This window comes from Argopecten irradians, chromosome 8 (assembly GCF_041381155.1).
Source record: "Argopecten irradians isolate NY chromosome 8, Ai_NY, whole genome shotgun sequence".
NCBI classification, from domain to species: Eukaryota; Metazoa; Mollusca; class Bivalvia; order Pectinida; family Pectinidae; genus Argopecten; species Argopecten irradians.
This window is the reverse complement of record NC_091141.1, coordinates 23,297,643-23,319,790: the sequence shown is the minus strand read 5'-3', so window position 1 is coordinate 23,319,790 and position 22,148 is coordinate 23,297,643. Positions and strand designations below refer to the sequence as shown.

At 34.9% G+C, this 22,148-nt stretch overlaps 1 protein-coding gene across 5 annotated transcripts in view; it reads left to right on the top strand.

Moving 5' to 3' along the window:
- Positions 1-22,148, top strand: part of LOC138329716 (ankyrin repeat and sterile alpha motif domain-containing protein 1B-like) — a 130,016-nt gene that overhangs the window by 28,857 nt on the left and 79,011 nt on the right. For 4 of the 5 annotated variants that reach the window (XM_069276986.1, XM_069276988.1, XM_069276985.1 and 1 more), the window contains 6 exons: positions 1,708-2,165; positions 3,351-3,406; positions 5,365-6,313; positions 6,757-6,935; positions 7,301-7,691; positions 8,757-8,789. In XM_069276986.1, the coding sequence (XP_069133087.1) occupies positions 1,708-2,165; positions 3,351-3,406; positions 5,365-6,313; positions 6,757-6,935; positions 7,301-7,691; positions 8,757-8,789 (2,066 nt within the window). The remainder of the gene's footprint in view (positions 1-1,707; positions 2,166-3,350; positions 3,407-5,364; positions 6,314-6,756; positions 6,936-7,300; positions 7,692-8,756; positions 8,790-22,148) is intronic. The other variant, XM_069276989.1, reaches the window with a different exon arrangement.

The following is a 22,148-nucleotide window of genomic DNA, read 5'->3' as shown; positions in this document are numbered from 1 at the left end:
GATCTGTCTCAAATTTCATATGTAGGTTCCCCTAGGGCCCTAGTTGTGCATATTGCATTTTGGGACCAATCGGTCAACAAGATGGCCGCCAGGCAGCCATTTGGATTTTGATAGTTAAAGTTTGTTAGCACTATTTCTCACAAAGTACTGAAGGGATCTTTCTCAAATTTCATATATAGGTTCCCCTAGGGCCCTAGTTGTGCATAATGCATTTTGAGACCGATCGGTCAACAAGATGGCCGCCAGGCAGCCATCTTGGATTTTGAAAGTTAAAGTTTGTTATCACTATTTCTCAGAAAGTACAGAAGGGATCTGTCTCAAATTTCATATGTAGGTTACACTAGGGCCCTAGTTGTGCATAATGCGTTTTTTGATTGTTCGATCAACAAGATGGCCACCAGGCAGCCATCTTGGATTTTGATAGTTAAAGTTGTTATCGCTATTTCTCAGAAAGCACTGAAGGGATCTGTCTCAAATGTCATATGTAGGTTCCCCTAGGGCCCTAGTTGTGCATATTTCGATTTGGGACCGATCAATCAACAAGATGGCTGCCAAGGAGCCATCCTGGATTTTGATAGTTGAAGTTTGTTACTGCTATTTCTCAGAAAGTACTGAAGGGATCTGTTTCAAATTTCATATGTAATATTTTTGAAAAAATTTGAAAAGCAGAGAAAAGATCCCTCTTTCCATTGTCAGACATAGATCATTCTTTGGTGAGCCCCAAGATCCCTCTGGGATCTCTTGTTTCAGAAGGTGATGATGAGTGTAGTATTAGCTAATAACCTATGCGACTACACAGAATTATCAATCTCATTTTTAATACAATGCGACTAGCGTTTGTATTAATGCTATCCGGTTTACTATTATGTGTAGGACTGAGTAGGACTTGCCCTACAATGACATGTAGTGGTGACCTGTTGAACCATTTCATTCATAAACTTCCATTCATAAATTTCCTATTCATTGAATAATATTCCTTTGGACCAATCAGTAGTCATGGGAAGACTGCCTTCTGACTGGTAGAATACACAGAGTGTGTATAGAATACACAGAGTGTTATATAATACACAGCACTATCTAGGTCAACTGTTGCCTGCTGGTGACTCCTATGTCCAACTTACATAATCTCCGTTAATGAGAATTCAAATTGGACTTACTATCTAAGGCTTATAGACATAAGAGTTTTAAAGTAAACTAATCATATACCCTTTTTGTGTACTTTAAAATAATGTTTTAAATGTCATGTTAAACACAGATCTGAGGTAAAGGCAAAATAACTTATAAGGCTGCCCTCATATGTGCATGGTTTTACCAAAATAAGTGTATGTGCAACATAAGAAACAAGAGTATATTAAGGATAAAAACTCATTTTAATGAAGACTTTTGTTTACTTTGTAATTTTCATGTGGGAACTTTAATTAAGAAAAATGTCAAACAAAACATATGTATTTTCTGTGATCAGTTGAATGTTCTTGAAATAATTGATATTAAAGTCTTTATAATATGGTTTATATATTTTGATTTTGGAAATTCATTTGATTTCATTCTTTTTTTTCTGTTTCTGCTGCGTTGTATTTGCAGTACTTTGAATACTTTGATTCATTTCCATTTTAGAAATTAAAAGCCATTTGGGAAAGGTAGTGGGCCTTTAAATGTCAAATGAAAACAGCTCAAATTGTTCCTAAGAGCAAAAGATTTGTGTTGTAGGATGGAGGAGCCTGAGTCAGATTTTGGAAATGAACTTAGTCCCCCTCCAATCCCTCCGAGATCTGTGTCTCTACTGGATGAAATGGTCAAACATCTGCCCTCCATTGCTGATATAGTGAAACCGGAAACTCAGGTCCCATTTAGTCCAGCACCCCACCAACCTCTGCTTACCCCACCGAAAAACTCCCCACCTCAACATCAGAAAGAGATCGTTGTTAAACAGGACTCGTGGGAAATCCCTGGACTGCCACCTAGTGGGAAACAGAGACACAATTCAGGAGGAGAGAAGAGCAAGCCTGTCACACGAGAACGACGGACCTCAGAGGGTAGTCGTCCGTACTTTAATGTCAGTCAGTTAGGTGGCCTCAAAAGGGATTATATGAACATCGGTGAGGTCATAGGTCATGATGAGCTCCCTCCTCCTAAAGCTTGTTCAGGGGAGTCATCATCTGTACATGGTAAGAATTGCTAATACTGTTAAATGTATATACTATGCAGTGAACATTTAGGCTGCTTATTGCACCAGAAATACTGTACATGCACATTCCGTCTTTGCATATGATAGAGTTAGCTCCCTTTGTGGGTAGGTATACATTGTGACATCATTATTCTTTGGGCGCAATTCACTTTTTTTTCAAAACATTATGATGTTACCCTAGCAAACACATGACGTCACAATCAATACCTACACGCTACAAGGGCAAATAACTTTGTGATATGCAAATACAGAATACTTTCGTGGTAATTATATTTAAGGTATTTTGCACTAGAAATGTTTGGCTGTAATAGGATTGTGCTTGTTGTAGTTTCTGTATGTCCAATTATGTGTTAATACATGATGGACCTGTCTTCTACCAAATGACTTTTTCTCTAAAAATTGATTGTGTCAAAATAACTATGTTTTATAGTCGATGTAAAGGAATATATTTTGGTGTCAAAAGTATTGCTTCAAATAATTGGTTGTTCTAACTAATTTCCATTTCTTTTGAAGATTTTGTGTACTTTCTATTGCAAATATATATATAAATGTATATTTTCAATATAAAATTTCCCTCATTTGCTATAGTTTAATCACACCAAATATGTTTACAGTAAACAGGTTCTGTAGTATAATAACATCACTTTCTTATAGAAAGAGTTTATTGAATGGTGGCTATTTAGATGTCCTCTGAAATAAATTGATTTAAAAGTTTTGTTCAATATGCAGCTATATCCAGCTTGACAATTTCATTTCTGTAGACATACCTTATTTTTTTGCATGCAAGTTTTTAGCGCAAACACAACCTTGTTTTGAACAGGTTATCATGCTGACGAATTCATGAAATCACCACAATGGATAACAAAACATATACTGAGGATAAAATATAGGACTGTCATATTTTAGCACAGCATTAAAATCTGGCACAAAAAGCAATAAAATATGCCAGGTTATCGCTAAAACATTTACAATAATTTTGATGAGAAAATTATGCATTATTAGAGTTTCTTAGTCTATTTCACAATGAATGCATATCTTCTATACTGAATAGGTGATGTGGCTCTTTGAGCTCCAATTTGATTACTTGAGTTCTCAAATTGTTATTTTAAAGATCCAATGTATAATATTTCATTTTGAATGATGTCATCATCTACAAAATTTTCAGTTTCAGTTACTTCCTTGTCAGCAAGTGGAGAGAATTTGTCCCAACCTCCACGGAAGGTAGGCCTATAGCAATTATAGTAATATATAAATTTATAGTGAATTGCTGAATTGATAGATATACAAGGGAAAAATTTAAAAAAAATAAAATTTCCCAAAACTGCAAAATATATATTAACTTAAAAACAAGACCATGTCCAAAGAAGATGTCAGATGTATATGACAAAAAGAATTAAACTGAAAGTTTAAATGAAATAAAGGAGAATGTCTGAGAGATGTAATAAACTTTATTTATTAAATTGTGTCTTAAAAGAGAGCCTTTTTAAAGCCACACTATACGTAACTATCAACAAAAATTCAAGTTCAATTTGACTCCGATATTGTTAGTATTTGTAGATGTAGTTGAAATTAAGATATATTAAAGAATATTTATAAAGTTTTTTTTTAATAACTTTGGTACAGCAGTTGTTGAAAGTCGATACATGTAAACACGCCTTCATTTTAAACTGGTCCCCATAGAAGTTACGATTATTGCTGAACGGAAGTCGGAAAGTTCATGACCCGTTTTCGGAAGAGTTCCGATAGACGTTCCGTAGTTACGGTAGTCACATGACGTTCTCGACAACGACGTTACAATGTCGATTAACTTCTGCTTTTTAGCTCGCCTATTCGAAGAATAGGGGAGCTAATGTTGTCACCCCGGCGTCGGCGTCAGCGTTGGCGTCCCATTTCACATTAAAGTTTTTGAGCAAATTTCTGTTTCGTCAATTGTTTAAGCTTAAGTCATCATAAATGTTTATGATTTTATATTCCTAATGTGTATGGATGCTGAACGTGATAATACAACCAATATGGGGCCCTTTAGGGTTTTTAGCTCACCTGGCCCGAAGGGCCGGTGAGCTTATGTCATGGCGCGTCGTCCGTCCGTCGTCCGTCCGTCCGTCGTCCATCCGTCCGTCGTCCGTCCGTCCGTCAACATTTCCTTTAAATCGCTACTTGTCATAGAGTTCTGGATGGATTGTAACCAAATTTGGCCAGAAATATCCTTGGGGGAAAGGGAACAGAACTTGTATAAATTTTGGCTCTGACCCCCAGGGGGCAGGAGGGGCGGGGCCCAATAGGGGTAATAGAGGTAAATCCTATAAATCGCTACTTGTCCTAGAGTTCTGCATGGATTGTAACCAAATTTGGCCAGAAACATCCTTGGGGGAAGGGGAAGAGAACTTGTATAAATTTTGGATCTGACCCCCTTGGGGCAGGAGGAGCGGGGCCCAATAGGGGTAATAGAGGTAAATCCTATAAATCGCTACTTGTCCTAGAGTTCTGCATGGATTGTAACCAAATTTGGCCAGAAACATCCTTGGGGGAAGGGGAACAGAACTTGTATAAATATTGGCTCTGACCTCCAGGGGGCAGGAGGGGCGGGGCCCAATAGGGGTAATAGAGGTAAATCCTATAAATCGCTACTTGTCCTAGAGTTCTGCATGGATTGTACCACCCAAATTTGGCCAGAAACATCCTGGGGTTAACAGAATTCGTATAAATTTTGGCTTTGACCCCCTAGAGCAGAAAAAGTGGGGCCCAATAGGGGAATTAGAGGTTAATATTCAAATTCCTTCAGAAAATAAACAATGAACTTGTATTCAGAACATTACTTGGCATTACAAACCAGGTGAGCGATACAGGCCCTCTGGGCCTCTTGTTATTAAAATATTCCGAATCATAATCGCTCATCTTTACTTCGATTTAGTTCTGTCTCTGCATGATTTACAACAGGATTTTTTTTCAACAATCTTCTAAATCTTGAAAAAAATAAGAAAGATATGGATATTGGGCCTTTAAATTAAAGTTGTTCTTTAGAGCTAATACTGGCAGTACTGATCCTAAATCACATATTGCTTCAGAAGATATCTGTAATAAATGTATAACATACTATGTTTATAACAAAGTGATATCATTGGTGCCTATAAGTTTGTTATAACCCTGTTTTACTTTATACTTTATTTATTTAACTTCAGACCCCTCCCCAGAAACCAAAAAGATCAAAGCTTCCAGCCTCCAGTAAACAGAGCCCTCATGGTAGTGAAAACAGATCTCCCGTACCAACCCTTCGGGACCCTCAGCCAGAGGAGCCGATCATGGATTATCTCCCCTTACGAAAACCACAAGGCTATATGACAATGTCTGATGCTAAAAAGGAAGCTTCAGAGGACTATATGAGGATGACAAGTGTACAGAAAGGATCCCCAGGTGACAGTCTGGGTGGACCGACAGAGGACTACATGAAAATGTCAAATGTCGGTAATGATAGGGGTAGAGATAGTAAAAATGACTATATGAAAATGAATGAAGTAGAGTCGAGCGAGGATATGTACAAAATTCTAAACCTCAATAGAGACAGAGCAATGTCAGATAACAGGTCGTCAAACAATACAGATAGCAAATCAAACACTCGTGTGAAAGCCATATTATCCACATCGTCAACGTCTTCTGACGATGTGTTGACGTCGTCAAGTGAATCGGGCGAGTTCTACACCAACGAGGATGTTTTTACGTGTAATCGAGAGGTAGAAAGTGAGAAGAGTAAACATAGAGATAAAGACTACCAGAATGTGGAAAATATTCCAAATATCCCGGTCCCACGTCGACCGAACTCAGTACAGCCAAAAACTTCTGAGGAAAAACCACCGGACTTACCTGTTAAAAAACGTTCTTCACATAGGCGCAGTGTACAGAAAGAGCAAAAGAGGAAAAGCCGTTATGATAATGTAGAGAATGAGGAAACTGTTATGCCAATTCAGACAGATAGTCGAGATAATAATTCTAACTGTGATCAAAATATCTGTGATAAAAATGATAGTGTTGTGATAGAAAAGACTGAAGACAAATATAGACTTTCTGATGAGTTGGCACCCGGAAACAAACGTCTGTCAAATGGAGTTCACCATGTGGAGGATTCCCCTAAACGTAAGTAATTGCCATTAAGACTGCAAGGTATTTAAAATAAGGGTTTTTCACTGAGTACTGAGTGAAAGGAAATGTTTTGAATAATCATAAAATTGTATGTTGAAGTAAGTAAGAACAATGTATTTCTACAAAAATGATTTCAGCACGTCCGGTTTTCATTGAAACCTCATAAACTTGAAATTGATGGGACCATTAAAACATTTTCAAAGATATATATCCTAGAGTATTTGATGTATAATACTTTGTCATCAATAATACACAGGGGTTCAATAGTTTACAGATAGAATAGTGAAAGTTGACTAGCCTACGTCCTTGGAGTTTTGGTAATTTCTTAAACTTAATTGTTTCTTCAGAGGACGGTAGTTCGGAATAAAATTCTAAACCTTAAACTGCTTTGCCTCTGAGTTTTGGTTAAAGGTTTCATTTTGTCTTCAAACTTGTAGATATTGGAGAAGGAAAGCTGGCTAAACCTCCGACACTGGAGTTTGAGAAAAAGCGGTTAATTCAGGAGGATGTCCCCCTGACACCGACTGGTTATCCCCAGCCAGCTACGCCGGACTTCCCTCCTCCATCACCTAACACAGCCATGCAGGGCATACAGGAGAAAATGGCTGACATTGATGTAGGTATTCAGTAGGTAAAGCTATTAGCTCACCTTTCAAATTTCAAGAATCCCAAATTGATTGGGCCAAAATGACCAGGGTAAGGTTTTGGTGCAAGTATTGAAAAAAGTTATCTGTGACAACTGACATTTATGTCAACATCAAGTGTTCATGTTGTGATGGGTATGAACAATGAATTTTAAGATATCTGTCAAAATTATCCATTTTTGCACGAGTTACATTTCTTTAAATGCACGAAGTGCACAATGACCAAGTCACCATTTTGAGAAAATTGTGAATACTTTTGGCATGGCGTTGTATCTGAAACTGAATTCAGGTATTTCTGTTCTATCACCAAACTATGTGAAGTTTGTTGTAATTTCAGAGTAAACGTTCGTCCCGCGACATGGAGACAATTACAGAGCTGGTGTACCTCCGAGATCCTTCCAACCAATCGTCTTCGTCTGGTAACATTCCTAAAGTTGACACCACATCTGGTGCACATGACATTCCATTTGCTGACGACGTTTCATCTATATCCTCGTCCGTGGATGATCTCAGCGGTAAGAAAGGATCTGTAGATGAAGGCCTAACAAGCGGACCGGCTGGTGATTCTGCTGATTGTCACTCTTCTCCGGTAGTGATGAGGCGTCATAGTCGACATTCACATACACAACCACCAGAGGGCGCTGCAGAGATGAGGCGAAGCACAGGAAGTGCAAGTAGTAGCAGTCAGGAGGATTTGATGCGTGAAGACGAACTAGGACCATTGGCTGGTAAATATATACACTGTAGTTGACTTAAACTCATTCACCCCTGATGACACATTTAGACTATTCTAAATCAAGGACTAGACCAGTCCATTATGAAATGGGGTCATTGAGTTAATTGCAAAAAATCTAAGTTGGATTAGAGTCAGTCTATGCTGAAGACTGTGACAAAGACATAGACAAGTGTGTGTGTGTTAAATGGAAATGTTTGATTTGAAGTTTGAATTCCATTGAGTTGAATGGCTCTTTGTTTTGTGGAATATAATTCAACTACATTTGTTACACAACTGGTTCATTCAGCCTTGTCATAAATATTGACTAAAGGGAGCTAACTCTATTCATTTAGATTTACTATTTGATCAGTTGAAGTAAATGAAAAATTTATTTGAAATAGAAAGACATACAAATGTGGCAACTTTGAGTAGAAAGGAAAAGAGACAAATAAAAGATTGAAAATAAATCTATAAAAAAATGGTCAATCAAAGGAACAAATTTGGGTGAAACCATTCTTAACCTTACTGAAAGGAAATGAGAAAGAAAAAAAAAATGCACAGAGTAATTATATAATTTACATAAGTGAAAATAGAAAATAAGAATTAACGTTCTGAAAAATCAATTTTTTTTTATTTAAAGTGTGACTAAGAAAGACATGTATATGGACAGACAGATGCTGTCTGTTTTCATACATTAAGTCAAAAGGTTTAGGTTACTGTTATTATTATGTAATATGTATCATAAAAATCTGCTTCATTCAAGTTAAACATTGTTCCATTACCCATTTAAGACATCTAGTTGAAGAAAATCCACATTCCTGTGTCACGAATCTCAAGGAAGATATAGCTGGCGATACAATGATAGAAATGGTGACTGTGACTGCCGATGATGTCACTTCCTGTGACTGATTTGACTTCCTGTGACTGCAGATGTCACTTTCTGTGTCTGATGTTACTTTTTGTGTCTGATGTCACTTCCTGTGATTGATACATATCTAGCTTATGTCTAGTTGGTGGTGTACTATCATCTGTTGTTTTTACCATTAATAACAGCTGATTTTGACTTTACCTCTGGAAGCTGCTCTTGCCACAGGAACGTCGTCTGCTGTTTGTAAGTCATGTGACTGGTTTTCATTTAGTTGTTGTGACACAATTTGATTATGCATTTTTCAATTTGACTACAAATTTAATGTTTTTAAGCACTTTAGTATTTGCTGTCTTGTTGTTAGAAGCATGAAGTGTTTTTTTGCTAATACCATGTTACAAAATGTTGATAAAATGTCCACTGTTGTCTACAGGGGATGGGATTTTGAGTTGTCCTATTCCCTGTGTTAATTGCATGCTGTTAGTTAAGAAATGAGTTAAGTTTGATTGAACCAAGTTATATTTTGAAGTTTACTGTTCAACTGCAGATACATGATTTATTGGATCATGAATTCTAGTATAATTAGGGCTGATATAAGTCAGTCTTATAATTAAAAGGACAGGATATATATCATTATGTTGTTACGACATATACGCAACATTTTCCATTTTGTATGGAATTATGATTGGTCTACAATCATGAAATAGAACAACAGTAATTGTTCTATTATATTTCTCTTTGCCCTCAGTAACACAGATAAAACATCACATTGCACAATAAACCCATATTCCGTGTACCATGATGCAGTTGTGAATTTTTACAGACATGCAGATGTATTGAAAATATTCAGCTAACCATGCAGTATCAACCTCTGCCTTCATCATCGATATTATTTAATTGTGACCTTTATTCCATTTATCATGTTATCATTATAATGGGGAAAGGTACCATGCAAGTAAAATGTTATTGTCTGTGTTAACTTTTAAAAAAGTTAACATGCGCAAACAATTTACTTGAAAAATGTTATTTTCATGATGTTTTTTTCTATTGAAAATAAAATCACAAATGTGATTATGTAGATAAGCTTTAAATTTTTTTTATCTTACATCAATTGTGAATCAAGTGATTTCAAATCATTTTTGATGGCTCAGATGTAAGCTTGAAGGATTTTAGAGTGAGAGCTAGAAGTCAGAGTGCCAGGGGAAACCCAAGTTGTCAGGCAGGTTATCCCTGACCTTTCCAAGTCCATGAAAGGGATCGAACCACGGCCCGCTTGATGAAAGGTGAATGGCTTAGCCACTACACCACCCAATAATCAACGTGTAGATTATTAGCTCATCTGAAAAAATTGTTTACAAACACAATAAAAGACATTAACACATTTACCCCTGAAGACACATTTAGGCTCTTCTAAATCAAAGACTAGCCCAGTCCATTATGAAATTTCAGGGGTGGATGAGTTAAGAGAATGATGGGAATTCATGACGAGATACAAATATTGTAGTCATAGCTTAACAAAGCGAATGTTTAGATTGCTAAAATAAAAACAGCACTAAAATGAATAAGTTTGCAGTAGCTTGATGGAGATTTGTGCCACACACTATGATAATGTTAACCCCGACACAGAATCGGTTTTCTTTATGCGCTCAATTGCTAGTAAATGGAACACCCAGTCGGAACTTTGTTATCACATCAGATACATTTACTGATGGATTGTACAAATAAACTCCAGTTTTATAAATACTGTATAGTATAAGGGGTTGGCCGACTGGCATCTGAAGAAGTTTGTGGCTTTATACTTAAACAAAGGTCCTTTATACTAGAAACAATAGGCAGGAAATGAGAGGGAAAGCTACAGGCTCAAAGTGAACCTACCAAGCTTACTGTTGTGTGTAGTCTTATTATAGCATGTTATCTGTTGTGCTGTTTGCATGAAGACTATTAGTTAATTTGATCGATTCTTTAAGTGAAGACTCAAATTATGACATCAGAGATTTTCACTGATACGGAACGATTGGAAAGACTAGAACAAGCACTCGAGGGTAAGGTATAAAAGTACCGCTGTATAGAAAGTCGGGTACATTTGATTTGATGAGTGTCATTCAGTGAAAGTTCCATCCTATATTTGAACAAATGTTTTCATTGTCAAAATACACCTATCACTTGTATTTGCTGTATATTAAGATGATGTAGGAAATAATATCAGTAATATTACAAATATTACAAATGGAGCATCTGAATGAAAACTGAACATACAATGTACTATTGAAAAATGAAATGCAATCAGATTACTGGTAAATTATTTAAATGAATTTTGCACAGGAGATAGAACAATAATTGTTCAGTCATATTGAAACCTAATTAAGCTTTTGACTTAAATAAGTATGTGATCGGTGCATTAGACGCTGTCTTTTTTAATTTGGTTACTTAACTTACTTTAGTAGCAGAATTGGACCGGGTCAATCATCATTGACCATGTAGCTCAGTCGATAGAGCAATCAGGTTACTAGTATGATATATTATAGGGTTTGCAGTGCCAGGTTCGAATCCTTGTCTGACCGCTACATTTTCACCTCTCCTATTACACTTTTCAGATCACATAAATTAAAAATGATTGTTTGACCAATACTACTCAGGTTTACCACCTATCTGACTCCACCTATTCTAAGGTCTCACAGATCCTCTGATAAGGGTGTTTACAGATACATGTACACTGGACATTAAGTCTGAAGCCTGAGTGGTTAGGGTGGCTTAATTATAGCAGTTATTACACCATTAATTGAAAACCAGCAATCCCTCCATCATCCTGCTAGCTAGATGAAGCTGACAAGACCATTTAAGGATGATATTGTCAATGTTACCACGCTATCTGTTGCTGAAGTAGGCCTATCTTATTGATTCCTTAATACTGGACATTTACACTGATCTCTTGACCACTGGTCAGTGCTGAGGTAATGACCAGTATGATTTTATACCCTCCTGTGTACCCTAGTTGATGTTCTAGAAATCAATATAGACTTGGTCTGTTTGAAGATTATAGTTTCTCTACATATTATTCTTAAGCTGTAAACAAAAATCAATGACTCAAAATTAAGTTATCAAGAGGTCCATGGGGCCTGGAAATCCAGCTTTGTGATTATTTGTTTGAGAAAATTGTTTGAATATATCGAAGTAAAACCTTGTTTGTTAGGTTTTAAAGGTCAAATATTTTGTGAGGTAATCTACAATTTTTCTTTCAAATTTGTAAACATTTGTTTATTACAATTGACAAAAAGTTTATCTTAATTTGCACAAATTAAATCACACTTTATTGTAGATATTTTCACTTGAAGACCTGCTTACATAATATTACCACTAAAAATATGTATTTACAGTACATACATAGATCACATTAAGGATTTCTGAAGAAAATCATGTATGATATCTGGTGAGATTCATATGAAAATATTTAAAAATATTTGACAAATATGTACACATGTCTGCAGCATGCATCCAGACAGATCTCACATTGATGTACATATAATATACCATAAACCAGAACATCTGTTCTAGAACACAAATACCTGGAGAAGTTGATATACAAGCTCCTATAGACTAGACACCGGCTGTTGTATCAATCCCTGGCCAACACAAATCAAGGCGAGAATGTTCAACAATGTAATGAAAATCCCTAGAAAAACTACTGGTAGCACATATTGTTTATCTCAAAGGAGTTCAATTACCGTATCAAGACCAATAAACTCCCAGCATGAGTGTTGAAAAATAAATAAGTGGTATATGGCTAAAAGAAAAGGTTATCTGTAAATTGTACTTAACCTCAAAGTTTGAATTATGATTATATTTAAAGTCTTGATTTGTTAGTTAAAGAAAATTGAGATGAACATGTAGTCATATAGGAACATTAATTATATTGAAAACTTATTGGAATTGAACTTATGAATACAAGGATGAGTTTCATATGTAAACAAAATATTCACAATTACAAATGGTTATATTATGCAGTCTTACCTGTCTATATTTATACAGGGGCTAAGAATTGTCTTTATTATCTGGTAGTCGTCAAATACAGCAGGTCAATTTGTGTTGAATTGTTGTTTATTTCATACCCCAGTGAAATGATCTTATTAAACAGGTTGTCTTTATACAGAGTTTGTCGCTAATGGAGGTTTTACTTCAATGTTATATAATACTGCAGTCATGCAAGGATTGGTGTGTATTTTACAGGAAATATGTCCAAGTTTGTTATAATCAAGTTTTAATGCATAATAAATTTATATTATTTCATAGAGTGAAAAAAATATGGGATATAAAGTTGATGGCTCTTAATGTGTACTGGAATTGAACTGGGCTGATCATTGGTGACCAGGTATAGCTCAATTGGTAGAGCATCCGGATAGTGGTTGGAGGTCATGGGTTCAAACCCCAGTCTGATCAATACATTTTCTCCTTTCCTGTTACATAATTGGTGAGCTTGCCAACCACTACTTTCAAACATAGGGAGTACGCGTAGCAGGAGTTATGTGAGTTGTGTCTTCGGGGGTGAAGGCTTAGAGAAGGGAGGGAGGAATCTAGCGGAATTGGACTGGGTCGATCATCTGTGACCTGAAGGTAGCTCAACCGGTAAAGCACCCGGCTAATGTTAGGAGGTCCTAGGTTTGAATACCAGTCTGACCGCTACATGCATGGACATTGCATTATTAATGGGTAAAGTGATATATATATACAAGTAGTTACAAAAAAATGATACCTTTAGTTACCGGGTACATAGATTAGACTGAGTCCTATTAAAAATGATACCTTTAGTTACCGGGTACATAGATTAGACTGAGTCCTATAGCAGTCTAGTATATCTGTCAGTACAGTAGGTTAAATATTTAAAGTTTATATGAGAAGAAAAGACAGATGATTTATTTACATACAAATAGTACTGGTCAGTCCAATGTTGATTTAACTGACCAGCTGGGCATGAACTGACCAGGACAATGTGGCATCGTGGAAATAATTCAAATCAACAACATTATACATGGCCCAGTAGTCGGAGTTCTTCATGTCATGTGTTCCTGTTTTCATAGGTAATTATTCAGTTCTGTTAACTGTTTATGTTTAACTGTGTTCTAGCATTGAGCTAATCCTACTCGGCCTGACCATACTGACCATTTGTATACACATTGTACTAAGTAAGTAACTGGTATACATACTGTGATCTTTAACTGAGATTATTTCACTGCTAAAAAGCTGAGATTTCTTTGGATGTTTCATTTTGTACTAGCTAGCATCAATGATTTATAAGGTAAGGAAATTGGTATTTACAAATTATTCATATATATAGCTCCAATGCTGTATTTAAATCTAGTGTCAGAGACACAGAAAATTACATGCATGCAGGTTATACTGGGATTCGAACATGATACCTCCAAACACTTGGAAGATGCTTGTAGTAATTAATTGGTGGACGGCAGTTGACCCGATTGGGATCCGAAACCATGCTGTGCAAAATTGTCTAGCTGTACTACCTGAAGTTAAACATTACTATCTCGCTTTCAAAATAGTTTAATGTCAATAATTATAATGGTAATTATAAGGGTACTGCAGGTTTAGAAAAATATATTAATTTTTTTTCCCTTTAGAATTGATGATAAAAGTTAATGATAGTTCTAAAATTCCATGGGAGGTAACCCTAACAAATTCCTTACAAGGCGATATCTTCCACAAAATACTTAATTAAGAATTGATATATAGAATCCTTATACTGTATACAGAACTGTCAATCTCAACCCTGCTGGTCTGTATAATTAGATCAAACTTGGTATGTAAACTTGTTAAACATTGACTCAGAATAAAAAAAGACATTGTCAATATACACGAATACCTAATAATGACCTGGCTTTTATCAAACAAGTAAATATCATTACCAGATTCTATCAGAATTTGTATTTCAATTATGCCGCAAAATTGAGTATTTTAATTCCAAAAAGTAATTTCATGCATGCGTGTGGTTGAATTAAGGTCTCATTCATACAGACTTTGTCAACAATGAAGAAGCCCTTGCAAGAATCTGTGTCAACTGAGTGCTTCAACAAAGTTCAAAGGTCAAGGGTCATGAAATGGCATACCAGATAACCTTCTGAGTCTTTAATATATGTGAAGTTTGGTCTTAAGTGGAAAGTTAATAGAATTTACCATTTACTCAAAATTACTGTATAATTCAGCTAAATGAGTTTTTGAGATAGATAAAAGAGGTGCTATTTCAAATGTAAGAGGTGTTGTTTTAAAGATAATGACTATAAAAAAGTGAGACTGAGAAATATGTACATTTATCCAGTATAATGAATTAAGAATTGAAAAGTGTATGCATTTATGAATTATGTGAAGATTAGATTGTGGGTTATTTCATGAGCATTTTACATAGAAGATTTTAGGGAACTTAATTGAGTTAAAATGATATGATGTAACATAAATCTAAAGACTTGATAAAAAATAATGTCTGCAGGATTTTTAGAAAAAAAAATTTGAGATCCATGTAATTCAATGTTTCTGTTTTGGTGAATAATAACTCAAAGTCAATATGAGGTGTTATATCTTTGTAGCAGCTGGTGGCTAGTTCACTAAACGACCTAACACTTCAAGGAGGTTTATGGACCGCTTACACCATAGAAGTGATATTATAGCATAATATTTATTCAGTTTTGTTTACAGCTAAAAATATTTCTCTTATAGCAGTGGCTGATGGCTTGAATATAACGCACAGAATCAATCATTTTCAATAGCAGTAATATATAAAGCTATTGAGTTGCCATGGAATCCATTGAATTCCATGGATCTCAGCCTTGCAGTTTCATGGAAAAATAGAATTCCATGGAAAATAAACACTTGACCTATAGGAGCTAGTTTTCCATGGAAAACTATGGAATCTATTGAAATTAAATATCCAATGTTTCTAATGTTAGCAATGCCTATGTTGAGCTCATTACATTTCCAGTGTAGCTAGATAATCACTTTTCCTTACTTTGAACACTCTACTAAATCCTTATCCTGCCCTGAAGGGAACAGATATACAGCTACATGTATGTGTAAACTTGTTACCCATGTACAATTGGTAACGGAACATTACATGTCTGAATGGTTCATGGGGTCTGTATGTTAGAATATTGTAACAGAATAGATTTTTGTTATGGGAGCTCGAGGTGCTCAGGAGTTGAGAAAAAATGTCAGAGCTTTCCTAGTGGAAATGAAGGATACATGGCTTCCTATTTAGGACCATGCAGTCTTCATTTTGAAAAGAGTTATAAATGAGAGCTTCCCTATTGGAAAGGTGAAAGAATAGCCTCATCGGGAATGGGTCCTGCCGGATGGATACACAGTAATAAACAACAACACAAAAAGACAAATAGCTTCAAAGATAATGAGAAAGTTTGGGAAATTCTGCCAGTTCACCTGATAAAGAAAGCTATATATTAAATGAACCAACTATTTCTGATGTTTTATTGTTGGGACATAATGAATATTCATTACTGTAAACATACTTAATTTGTCCCAATCAAATTTTAGTGCAATTGCAATCATGAACATGTTAGCAAAACGATGGATTAATGCAATTACTATATATAAATGGATACTTGTATATTTATAAATGATAAAAAGACAATACAATTAGCACAGTCATATAATATAGTGCATCATTGCAGCTGGGAAAAACGCTAAAATATAAGATTACTGCTAAAATATAAGATTACTGCTAAAATATAAGATTACTGCTAAAATATGTACAGTACATTGTAAAGCCAATCCAAAATGTCAAAATGTTTACTTGAAACAATTGATATTGAATTTGATGTAAATTAAAAGAAATATCGGTATGCAGATATGTATTCATACCAAATTTGTAAACAATATGAATATGTTAATTTCATAATGAATCTCAGTTAACTGTTTCCAATCCTGCCATAATATTCACCTACCATCATATCATATTAATTTGTATATGTATATTTAATGTGTTTAGGTAGGAAATTCAGAACAGAGATTGTACGGAAATCAGCAATAATTGTCTACTTCCCATTCTGACTTACAGTATCTACAGCTATCTGGATATAAGTCTGATTTAATTTCCTCCTATATATTAAATCTAATAATAGTAATAGACGTTTCATTTCCTGAATACAGAGCCACACCCATCAGAGTCTGAGGAACCTAATAAATCTCTATTTGTATTATGTAATATTACAGGTGCTCATACATTGTATATAGAACAGGTGAAGTTGGATTGAGTAAGCATTTGTGCTTGTTCAATGCACAGGGGATCTTATATTAATTATCATTAAATTTCAACTACCAGTAATTTCTAATAGAATTTGAACTTTTACATATTTTGTTGATATCTAATTGCTGTATTTTAATGTTTTCATGTTAATTATGTCATTCTTTAAGTAATCTTCAAATCCTTTGGAGGCAAATTAATGATTAATAGTGATGTTTGGTTTTAATGAGTATAAGAATATTTGAGCTTGTTAAAATATTATTGATGATCGAGGTATGATATTGATCCTTATTTAACTGGTTTAAGTATAGCACTAGCCTCTTTCAAATGCAAGGTGATGAGATGTGATTTAACTAAAAAATAGCTCCACCGCCGACAGAGCATAAATGATATTAATCACTTGAACAATAATTGGTGTTTAATCGTGTATATATATGTCTAATTAACAAAAAAAATATTATAAAATAATTTATTTTGCCTTTGGTGCATGCGCAATCAGTACTTAATTCCATATAGGATATAGTGCCACGGATTTTTTTCGGGATGCAATTAATTATTTTTGTAACTTTAACTTGAAGTGAAATTAGAAGCTCAAACTTTTCAATGGTGGTAATGGTGTAAAGTAAGTAACTTTTGTAACTGAAGAAAAATACTAAATCGTCTGCTCGTGTTTTTGATAGTGAAAAAAATGTCATTTGCAAGGTGATGAGATGTGATTTAACTAAAAAATAGCATATTGTGAGGTGCTTTGCTTGGTTAAATTGTAGCTAAGGTTATAAATTGGTTTAGCACAGATGCTTGTTAAATATTATTAATTAAGATAACTGTTGTCGTAATTTACTGTCGACGCAGGATTACTTCGAAAGGCACGGCTGCATTACTTTCTCGATATGTGGATGAACTAGTTACCTGTGTATCTATACACACGAGTGTGGTTAATTTATTCTTGGAATGAAGCGCTTGTTTTCATTGGTCGATTCATTTCTATAAACACGCCCATTTCCTCAAAAAATAAGCTTCAGGAAAAACGTGCGTTCGAACTATCCGAGTTGAAATCGGTATTTAAAATCAGTTTCAGTACCGATACATACATGTATCTGACATAAGCGACGTAAAGCAGAAAATTTCTAGGAAAAGCACACATTTTGCTGATTTACCTGAAAGATGAATTCTCCATTAACGTGAGCATTTATTTGTACATTTAATTAGAAATCTAAGATGTACTGTAGGCCTAATGTTAATTGTGTAACAGAAGCCATGCGTGTAGTCAAAGCCCCAAAACAGCACCGTTGATAAAGGCCTTAGAATCTACAATGACGTCCGTAATTATTTACTGGCAGTAAACCACAGAAAATCTAGTTAAGTATTAGTCCTTTTTTATATTTCGTAACTAAACATGTTTTTTTAATTATGAATAGAGTCGGTTGCTTTTAAGAAACTGCTGCTGAAAATGTTTACATTCTGTTAATAAAATTAGGTCACAATCGAACTGTCAGATTGTCTACCCCCCGATCGCAGGTCACAATCGAACTGTCAGATTGTCTAAATTAGATACAGATTATGTTGATATATTTAAACTGATGAAAAGTATGCATGTTTACGTTTACATTGTTAAAATATTACCAACAAGTGGATTGTTTTGGCCGCAGCTGAATATCCAGTGTGCTCGCTGACATGACACCGCGTAACTGGCTTGCCCAAACCAGCGTACGGCACATGTTTACATGTAATAAGACTGAATGTTGAATTTTAATGTCGATTTTAAGTGATATCTTTATCTAGTTTGGGCCTAAGAAACATTGTCGATTCCTTCTAGGTACATAAAGTACAAATATGTACATTGTTGGGGTGCTGTTTTGTGCACAATATTTCAGCGCAAATAATTTTATTTATTACTTAAAATGTTCATTTTAATTCATTATCTGTTGTAAAAGTCATTGTAATGATCATTCATTCAGTCTTTAATTCAAAAATCTTGTTGGCAATATTCAAAATACCGTCATTTATGGGGATCCCATAGTGCCGATTTGCCGACAAAAATCTTACCTTTACTTTGATCATTTGATGTGTTCGAACTGTCATTAGTTAAAAAATTATTTTTTTCCATAAAAATGTGTGTTTGAACTCTCCGTCGGTTCAAATTAACCGGGACATTACCATACAGTATATATGTAAAGTTAATATTAAAATATTGAGTTGTTTGTTCTACACCGAAACTGAGAGACCATGTAACTACGCTGTCACATCTCGGTGTGTATAATTGTATATATTAATCACATAAAGAATTGAAATTAATTCTACCTAATGAGAATGGAGGTAGAAATGAAATCATTCTAAATTGAAACAGTTTGACCCCCCGAAATGTGAGATAAGGCTGATTTTCAATGATTTCTGGAGTTGATTGTTGTTGCAGACAAGACTATTCGATCATTATTTATGGATAAGAGTCTGTCTCCTCCTGTCTTAAGTGTATAGATAACACAAAAAACACTTACCTATATCATCCTCGCAGAAAAAAAAAGATAAAATTGGAAACGAGAAAAACACTTTTCATTAATTCCTCTTCGTAGACAGTTTCCGATATTAACATTTTCAGACACTGAAGATACTTTCTTATCAGGAATTGTTTTCTTTGTTCTGATGTCAAAAATAGCTTATCACAAGCGTTTAGAGGCTTTAGTAAGTAGAATCTTTTGGATATCTGTGTATAGCTACAAGCTTCAGGGTTTCTAGATAATGTATAGGGTAGGTAGGATGAGGGCAAAACACAGTGGCAATACTGAATATGTCAACTATTGTATGGAATCATGAATACAAATGTTTGCTTTGTGGAATAAACATTTGGAAAATCAGCACTTAAAAAATTGATTGAAAACATGAATTATATACTCTTGAAAAAGTTATTAAAAACAAAGATCAGTTGTGTGTTTGAAACCAAAAAATATAAATTTAAATTTAAATCAAATTAAACCATTTTGTTTCTTTTGCAAAGAAAAATACCCATTGAAAACATGCTCTAAAATTTGTGCTTCCAAAATTAGAATATAACAATAATTAATATATACAATTTACAAGAAATTATGGCCAGGAAAGTTATAGTTTGAAGGGGCCAGTAGGGATAACAGATTGAGAAGGGAGGAAGGAGGGAGGAGGGAAGGCCGGGGTTATAGTCTGGCAGCAGATGAAGATAAAAGATCTGGACATTTCTGATGATCGGAATGCTCAGAAGATGGAATCAGAGCATTAAACACAGATATCTATTGGCCATTTGTCTTCATCACTGTCATACAGTCGAGCTCTCCTCATCATGGAGGCAGGAAAACATCTTTCAAAATATTTGTTTTGGGATAAGAACTGTGTAGAACTGGATTCAGTACAATTGGTAGCTCTGATAGTTAGTGTGTCTCAGTACATCTCGCTCAAATGCATAGTTATTTTTATCTTGGTATAGGCACTTCAGAAAATATGAAAAGAAAGTTTATTTTGATGGTATATACCAAGAGGCCCCTGTGGCCTGTCACATATGACAAATAAATATAAGCATAATGTTGAGGGTTATTTTCGTGTCTAATGATTCCCATATATGTTAATTAATGGAAAGACATGATCAATTAAAAAAATGTACAGGCAGTAAATTAAAAAAAGAAATGTTAATTTATCAGTGTCTATGTGGTCCACATGCATGGTTAAGAGGGGCTGAAGATCTAGGTTTGAATCTTAACTGACCAGGGCAATATATCTTCAAAAGTTTGTTTTTGTAGTATGATATATTTAAACATGTATGTGAGAGACTCATCCCATTAGGACTGTCTCCCTATTGAAATCTGTTGTTATAGGGGATTAGGATGCTGTTGAGATGTTTTTGAAATGTGTATTGTTATAGCCATATTGACCACTGGTCAGCAGGAAGTGACCACTCAGAGCATTACTGACCATCTGTTGATATCACCAGCCAGTCTGCACTTGTGGACAGGTTGATAGATGTATAGTGTGACTCCGAATTGTATGGACAAATGTACAGACTTGTAGAGATAGTAATTACAAGATGCTGGAGTTTACTGATGGATGTACAGGCTCCCAGGGATAGTTTACAACCAAATTACAATGGTGTAAAATATTTGCAGTGAGTATTTTGTTGAAGGAGTTATGCACTAAAGAGTATCAGAGTGTCAGTGATTTTGAAGCCATTTATATAAAGAAGATGAAAGAAAAAAAAAATATACTATTAATTCTTCATTGCAATTACAGTGTCACCACCCTTGCAAGTAGGTATCAAGTGTGACATCATCATTTTTTGAGGAAAACTCACACTGTTTCACATGACGTTACAATCAATACCTACCTGCAAGGGCAGATAACTCTGTAATATGCAAAAACAGAATCAGGGAAAGAGGATTAATTGAACATAATAAACCAGTAAAAGGTCGTCATGCACTGAGTTCAAACTTTATAGTAATTTGAGGGATCAAGTGATCAATATTTAAATTTTGGTACTTAACTTTTGTAAGGACTTTTAGGATGATGAAAGAATTTACTTCTTCATTTACAGTTGTATATATTCAATGGCATTAAGGGTGTTAATTATAGGTCTGTTTTCGAGAATAGTCTGCATAAACTGATGCAATGTATCAATGTAGTTTTAATGCACTCAAATTTTAAAGTGCTTTGCCAATGTTAGAACATTCCATAAGGTTAACAGTTAGTTAATTAAGTGGTAATTAAAATTATGGATCATTGTGTTTATTAATTTAATAACTGTACAAGAGTAATTAGTGCAATCAAAATTCAGCACGATGTGAAACATTAAGGAAATAACATGAGAACATCCAATCATTGATTCAGGGAAAAAACCTCGTCTAATTCGCAGGATACTGTGTATTTTCAATCAACGTCTTTTTCTAAATCTTGGTTAGAAAATCAAATTTGAACATTGGGAAAGAGATATTTTGCAATAAATGATTCTTGTAATTCAGTTATGTGAAGAAACTTGTACTTTTAAAATACCATAGGGGATTTTTAACTTTCCAAAATAGCAAAAACTAATCTTGAAAGAAACACTGTAGATGCTATAATAATGACTTAATATACTCTGTACTGGTCTTAAATGAGTATTAACGTGTTCTCTCACTTTCGTATATTAAATTTTGAACTATGGAAATGTTGATGAAATACTGAAGTCATTTTTTTTAAACATAGTATTTTCAATTTCAAGTGGTCTAAAGGACCGAGGTGAGCTTATGGGATACCGCAGCGTCCGGCGTCCGTCGTCCGTCGTCCGTCGTCCGGCGTCCGGCGGCGTCCGTCAACAATCGACTTCTTCTCCATAACCGCTGGTCGGATTTCAACAA